This window comes from Canis lupus, chromosome 28, assembly GCF_048164855.1.
Source record: "Canis lupus baileyi chromosome 28, mCanLup2.hap1, whole genome shotgun sequence".
NCBI lineage: Eukaryota > Metazoa > Chordata > Mammalia > Carnivora > Canidae > Canis > Canis lupus.
Window position 1 is genome coordinate 22,663,541 of NC_132865.1, and position 7,668 is coordinate 22,671,208.

The 7,668-nt window shown below is 39.9% G+C and overlaps 1 protein-coding gene across 11 annotated transcripts in view; it reads left to right on the top strand.

The window, feature by feature from the left end:
* Positions 1 to 7,668, top strand: part of NCOA2 (nuclear receptor coactivator 2) — a 295,906-nt gene that overhangs the window by 262,097 nt on the left and 26,141 nt on the right. For all 11 annotated transcript variants that reach the window (XM_072804308.1, XM_072804304.1, XM_072804314.1 and 8 more), the window contains 2 exons: positions 811 to 1,029; positions 4,556 to 4,685. In XM_072804308.1, the coding sequence (XP_072660409.1) occupies positions 811 to 1,029; positions 4,556 to 4,685 (349 nt within the window). The remainder of the gene's footprint in view (positions 1 to 810; positions 1,030 to 4,555; positions 4,686 to 7,668) is intronic.

Below are 7,668 nucleotides of genomic sequence, written 5' to 3' on the forward strand. Positions count from 1 at the left end.
GGCCAGAGAGACCAAACACAAGGATCCTTGATCCTTGGAGTATTATGCTCTTATTGTTAAGTGTGGCCGCATAACTATTAATATCTCAAGTGTAAAAGGATCTTTACCAATCTGCCCTAACCCATTCTAGAGCTATATAATTAGGAATGTGTTAGTCCAGGTATATTGAAGTTAACCTATAAAAGTAGGAGTCTCTTGCCTTGGATATAAAAAACTGTAGAAGAAAGATCCTGTAAATTCTTCATGTTTTAGAGGCTACCATGGTCACTTTTGAAGCTTAACAAATTATAATACTCTGAAAGGGATTTGGGGATTTAAAAACCTGACATCATAAAAAAATTAAAATTAAAATTAAAAAAATAAAAACCTGACATCAGCTTCATGGGATATTCTGTGATTTGGGTTTATAATTAGAGTATTGATTATCAGTTTAAACCTTGTTTCTCTACCGTACCTCCCTTTTGGAAAGTAAAGCATTGACGTGTAGATCAGCTAATGTGATTCACTTCCTGAGGAAGGAAGTTGGGGTTATCCACACACCACAGCACCTGTTTCTAAGTACATATGGGAACAATTTTAACAGCTTTTCCGAACTCTAAAGAGTGGCAAGTCTATGCTTTGAAAAACTGTTGAAATTGCCAACTCTTGTTTCTTAGCTGAGGGTCCGTGTCTGTCCCAACAGGGGCGTTAACTCTTGGGCTGTGTATTACAGAGTGATTGTCTTATACACAGTAGGCTCATCTAGTGTTCATACGTGCTGACTATGTTTTCAGTTACTCCATGTCTCAGTTTCCTTTGGCTTGCCTACAGGAATGATTGGTAGTAATGCTTCCCGGCCCACTATGCCATCTGGGGAATGGGCACCACAGAGTTCTGCTGTGAGAGTCACCTGTGCTGCTGCTACCACCAGTGCCATGAACCGGCCAATCCAAGGAGGTATGATTCGGAACCCAACAGCCAGCATCCCCATGAGACCCAACAGCCAGCCTGGCCAAAGACAGATGCTTCAGTCTCAGGTCATGAATATAGGTAAGATAGTTGTAGTGCTTTTTTTTTTTTTTTTTTTTAAAGATTATTTCTTTATTTGAGAGAGAGAACACAAGGAGGGGGGGTGCAAAGGAGAGGAAGAAGCAGGCCCATTAAGCAAGGAGCTGACACAGGGCTCAATCCTAGGACACGAGATCATGACCTGAACAGAAGGCAGACGCTTAATGGACTGAGCCACCCAGGTGCCCCTCTAGTGCTCTTTGCTTTTAATTTTCATGCTTTCTTAGAAAAGAATAAGAGCTCCAAAAATTATTTTAAGATATGCTCCTCATTTGCAATTTAGGTGATTCCCCTCATGTCAAGCTGTCATAAGTGAGATTTTTGCTGGAACTCTGTATAGAATCATAGAATCTCAAAAGCTTTCTAGTTACATTAGAGAACCAACTACCTATGTGATGTTGTATTTTTATTAAATTGTCTAATCTCAACTTTTCTGGGAAGTGAATTGGAGTATCATACTGTAAATGTTTTATATATATATATTTTTTTTTTTTAATATTTCAATGTTTCAGAATTGGTCCTAACTCTGGGTGATTATCAGAATCATCTCAGGACATTAAGATGCAGATTCTTGAGCCACCATCCTAGACTATTAAACCAGACTTTCCAGGGTCCTCTCTGAAGGTACAAGGTCTTCTAGACTATCTCACGAAACGTGAGGATCACTAAAATTCTTTTTTCTTTTTTTTTTTTAAAGATTTTTATTTATTCATGAGAGACCGAGAGAAGGCAGAGAGAGATAGGCAGAGGGAGAAGCAGGCTCCTCGCAGGGAGCCTGATGTGGGACTTGATCCTGAGACCCCGGGATTATGCCCTGAGCCAAAGGCAGATGCTCAACTGCTGAGCCACCCAGGCATCCCCAAAATTCTATTGGATACAGTTCATGTGTTATTAAAATTAATGCCCTGATAGATTATATGATACCATTTGTATGAAATGCCCAGAATAGATAAATTTGTAGTGAAAGAAAATAGATAAGTGGTTGCCTAGGGTTTGGGGTGTGGGGAACATGGGGAGTGACTCCTAATGGTCATGGGGCTTCTTTTTGGGAGAATGAGAACATTCTAAACCCAATTGTCATGATGGTTGTACAACCCTGCAAATTTACTGAAACTCACTAAGTCATATACTTTAAATGGGTGAGTTATGTGCCATGTGAATTATATCTCAGTAAAGCTGTTTAAAAAAATTCATGGTCTGAAAAAATAATTCATGGTCTGTACAACTCACACTTGAGTGATATTTTCTTAATCACTTACATTAGCCTTCTTCTAAATCTTGCATATTAGCATAATTCAGATAAGTTAATGTTTATGTACTTCTTCATATACTTAGATATTGTGCAATGAGTAAGCACTAAATCATTATCGGAAAGGTACCAGGATTGTTTTGACAAGACAACGCAGAATTCTCATCCTACTTCTGGCCTCCGCTTTCTTACCTAGTTATGTAATTGCTCAGCACATTTTGACTTGTTTCTGAGAGGTGACGTTCAGATAGCCTTCCTGCAGAGAAGGATGAGTGGTTCAAATTGATGAGTGGTTTCCAAACATAAATTCGTATGCTTTGAGGCTGCTATGGAACAATGCTAAAAATGACCAGATTTTCATGTAAAATTAAACTGGAAAATTTTTTAATGTATTGATTCATTCATTTAAATATCATAATTAAGGGGCACCTAGCTGGCTCAGTTGGTAGAGCATGTGACTCTTGAGTTCAGGACCGTAGGTTTGAGCCTCATGTTGGGTGTAGATGCTACTTGATTATATATATATATGTTTATATATAAATAAATATATAACATAATTAATAAATTCCTTATATCCAGAAATTGAATTTGTTCTCCATATTTCTTTATTTATTTTTTTTAAGATTTTATTTATTCATTCATGAGAGACATACAGAGAGAGGCAGAGACATAGGCAGTGGGAGAAGCAGGCTCCCTGTGGGGAGCCTGATGCGGGACTCAGTCCCAGGACTCTGGGATCACAACCTGAGCCAAAGGCAGTCATTCAGCCACTGACCCACCCAGGGTCAGTTTCTTTATTGAAGGGCACCTCACCTGGCCTTTGCGCTTTATTGTGTAGCTGAATTTCTCTGATTTTTAATAAATTCAAAAAGCCATGAACTCGGGGATCCCTGGGTGGCTCAGCGGTTTAGTGCCTGCCTTTGGCGCAGAGCGTGATCCTGGAGACAGACCCAGGATCGAGTCCCAAATTGGGTTCCCTGCATGGAGCCTGCTTCTCCCTCTGTTTTTCTGCCTCTCTCTTTCTCTCTCTCTCTCTCTCTCTCTCTCTGTGTCTCTCGTAAATAAATAAATAAAATCTTAAAAAAAAAAAAAAAAAGCCATGAACTCAACAGAAAATTCTCTATTGTCATGGAAGACAGGTCTACAGGTGATGATAACAGCAGAATCCTTAAAAAGCTCATGTCATCCATTAGCTTTAAACCTCTAAAAAGAGGTTTAAAAAAAGAACTTCTAAGAAAGAGCACATCTGAGTTGTCAGGGTCTTCTTTCTGTCCCACCCTGTCTCTTCTGGAAGAGCTAACTGAATTATAGTTAATAAAAGTTCAGGAACAAGGAGGGGGATCTAGCACTTCTCAGGAATGTGGTCCAGGACCCTGATGCCCTTTCAGGTGGTCTGCAAGGCTAAACTATTTCCATTATACTGAGACACTCCTGGCCTTCTTCACTCTCAACTCTCACAAGCATATAGTAGAGTTCTAGAAGTGATAGGCTGTGTGGTATCGCCTTGGTGGGATGTGGGAGCACATAAGAGGCTCTGGCTCTCCTCCATCATCCAGACATTAAAGTGATTTTCAGAAATGTAAAACAATGCCAGCAAAAGGTTTTGGTTTTTTTTTTTTTTTCATTTTTTTGTTTAAGAAATTTGCTTATGTTAACACATAGTGGTTTTATTGTAATTAATTTTAAATGAGTGAATAATTTTTTTCTATTTTTCCAATGTTAATTTCCCATACAGTAAGTAAGTATCAATAAGATAAAATCCACATAAAGAAAACTAAAAGGTCAGGGTGCTGGAGTACCTGGGTGGCTCAGTTGATTAAGCCTCCTATTCTTAATTTTGGCTCAAGTAGTGATCTCAGGGTCATGAGATGGAGTCCCCCTCAACTCCTTCCCCCAAGGGCTCTAACTCAGTGGGGAATCTACTTGAGATTCTTTCCCTCTCCTGTGCTCCTCTACCCTGCCCCCTTGTGCTCTCTCTCTCAAAAAAAAAAGAAAAAAGAAAATTAAAAGATCTTCACTGCAAGAAGTTTAGAGCTACCACTCTAGATATTGCCTAAAATGGGTGAAAAGCCTTGATATTTATTGCTTTGTTTCTATTTCAGAACAAAAATTCAGTCTTACTATTTTCAACTAATTATTATTGCATCTGCCTTTTCCATTTTATGTAAACCAGGTATTTTACTTGATATTACATAGCAGAAATAGGCATTCCCTGATAAAATTTATAAAGTTTCGGATTTTTGTCTTCTCTGTTTTTAGGGCCATCTGAATTAGAGATGAACATGGGGGGACCTCAGTATAGCCAACAACAAGCTCCTCCAAATCAGACTGCCCCGTGGCCTGAAAGCATCCTGCCTATAGACCAGGCATCTTTTGCCAACCAAAACAGGTGAGTCCTAGCACCAGGAGATCCAAGAGAATAATGATTCATGATAAGGTCTAGAAGTTATTTTAGCCCTCTGCTAGAGTTATTCTTTTCCTCCTAAATAGTTGGTCCTGACCAGTTTTCATGTATTCAGATTATATCATCAGTTATTAGGCATGGAATGTGGGGGAGGGAGAAGTCTAAAAATCAGACCTAGGGCATGTCTGTAAAAAGTTATAATTTGGGGTGTCTGAATGGCTCAGCCAGTTAAATGGCTGCCTTTGGCTTGGGTCATAAGCCAGGTCCTGGGATCAAGCCTGGCATTGGGCTCCCTGCTCCATAGGAAGCCTGCTTCTCCCTCTCCCTCTACCTGCTGCTACCCTACCCCTGCTTGTGCGCTCACGTGCTCTCTCTCTCTCTCTCCTTCTCTCTCTGTGTCAAATAAATAAAATCTTTAAAATAAAAAATAAAGTTATGATTTAGTTGGAAAATAAAAGATATACATTAATAACTAATATAAGGTACTATGTACTATAAATGCCATAAGAGAAATAAAACTAGACAATTCTGTTAACATACGTTTTACCACTTAAAAAATATAGTAAAGGCAATTAAGATTTGGCAGGAAGAGTAGATTAGTAATAGAACAGATTTATAGAAGGCCTTAAATACTGAACTCTGAAGAATTCATACTTTTTTTCATTAAGCCATTGAAAAAGTTTTTTGAAAAAGGAAGTGGGATGTGATCATGTTTGATAGAGATTTTTTGGTTCTGATTATCAGTCTAATACTTTTCATTTCTTTGTGGGTGATCTTTTCCCTCTAGCTGCTTTTGAAATATTCTATGTATTTTCTGTATTGTACCTTTACTACAGGGTGTCTGGATGTGGATTTATTTATACTTCTTGGTATTTGGTATGTGCTGTACTTTTTTTAATTTGTAGATTCTTGATTTTTCTCATCAGTTCTGGAAGATTTATAGCCATTATCTCTTTATGTACTACCCCCTCGCCATTTTCTCCATTCTTTCCTTCTGGGATTCTGGTTAGACATATCTTACACCTTCTCTGCCTACACTGGCTTTTTAAAATTTTTACCCTCCAGGGACATCTGGATGGCTCGTTTGGATAAGTGTCCAGTTCTTAATTTCAGCCCAGGTCATGATCTCAGTCAGGGTCGTGAGATCGAATGCAGAGCCAACTCAAGATTCTCTTTCCCGAGACGCCTAGGTGGCTTAGTGGTTGGGCGTCTGCCTTTGGCTCGGGTTGTGATCCCTAGGTCCTGGGATCAAGTCCCGCATTGGGCTCTCCACAGGCAGCCTGCTTCCCCCTCTGCCTATGTGTCTGCCTCTCTCTCTGCGTCTCTCATGAATAAATAAATAAGAAATCTTAAAATTAAAAAAAAAAAAAAGATTCTCTGTCCTTCTCCCTCTGCCAGAGGTGGGGGATCTACTCTAGGTTCCCTCAGTTCAGTACAGCAGCCTTCAGTTAACTCTTTTATTTTCCTTTGACCCAAAGCCCCAACTCTTACTGCTTTATGGATAAAAACACACCTATCACCGGTGGCTCAGGATGCTCAAGTTTTAGCTCATACACATGGTTTCTGTTTTGTTTTGTGTTTGCCTTTTTGAGAGTCCCATTATTCCTTGCAAAGCCAACATTACAATTATGTTATATTGCATAATCTCATTAAGTAGAGCACTGAAAGCAGATGTTGCCCAGATAACCTTGAGCCCTAGGTGATGGTACCACTTGGCTGTGTAGGTGAGCAGAGAGCCCCTACGCAGAGAAATGGAAGCCTAAGCCCGGGGAAGCCTGGGTAGCTCAGTTGGTTAAATGTCTGCCTTCAGCTCAGGTCATGATCTCAGGGTTCTGGGATTGAGCCCGTGTTGGGCTCCCTGCTCGGTGGGAAGCCTGCTTCTCCCTCTCCCTCTGCTCCTCCTTGTTGCTTATTCTCGCTCTCTTTCTCTCAAATAAGTAAATAAGATCTTTAAAAAAAAAAGAAGAAGCCTAAGCCAGAAGACAATGTAGGAACTAAAGAATGTGAGCAGTGTTTTGCTGGAAGTAAATTTGTTAGAAAACTTAAACTAGGGCAGCCCGGGTGGCTCATCGGTTTAGCGCCTGCCTTCAGCCCAGAGCCTGATCCTGGAGCCCCAAGATTGAGTCCCACTTTGGGCTCCCTGCATGGAGCCTGCTTCTCCCTCTGCCTGTATCTCTGCCTCTCTCTCTCTCTCTCTCTCTCTCTCTGTTTCATGAATAAATAAATAAAATATTGGAAAGAAAGAAAGGAAGGAAGGAAGGAAGGAAGAAAAAAAAAGAAAAAAGAAAAGAAAAAAAGAAAAGAAAAGAGAAAAGAAAAGAAAAGAAAAGAAAGAAGAAAAGTTAAACTAGGGGCGCCTGGGTGGCTCAGTTGGTTAAGCATCTGCCTTCAGCTTAGGTCATGATCCCAGGGTCCTGGGATCGAGCCCCAGGTTGAGCTCCCCACTGAATGCTTCTGTCTCTCCTTCTGACTTGCCTCCTCCCACACTCATGCTCACTCACTCTCTCAAATAAATAAATAAAATCATTAAAAAGAAGAAGAGAACTTAAACTATAGCAGTTTGGTCTTGAGGTTCATATATAAAGAGTTGGAATTGAAGGTTCAATGAGGACCCTATTGCAGACAGCATTTGTCCTCTGGAGATTATTCTAGTTTAAAATTATGTAATATTTTTATCAAATTCACAGATAATTAAAGTCAACTGTGTTTCTGAAATTTCATAAAAGTAGAGTACATTTCCAGAGTTTCTTACTTGTGTTTTAAAAAATACAGGTTTCAGTGACACCTAGGTGGATCAGTCAGTTGAGCATCCAACTCTTGGTTTTGGCGCAGGTCATGATCCCAGGGTAGTGAGATTGAGCTTGGAGTGGGGCGTCGTCCTCAGTGGGGAGTCTGTTTAGGCTTCTTTTCCTCTCCCTTTGCGCTTACCCACACTCACATGCGTATGCTCACTCTCTCTAAAATAAAT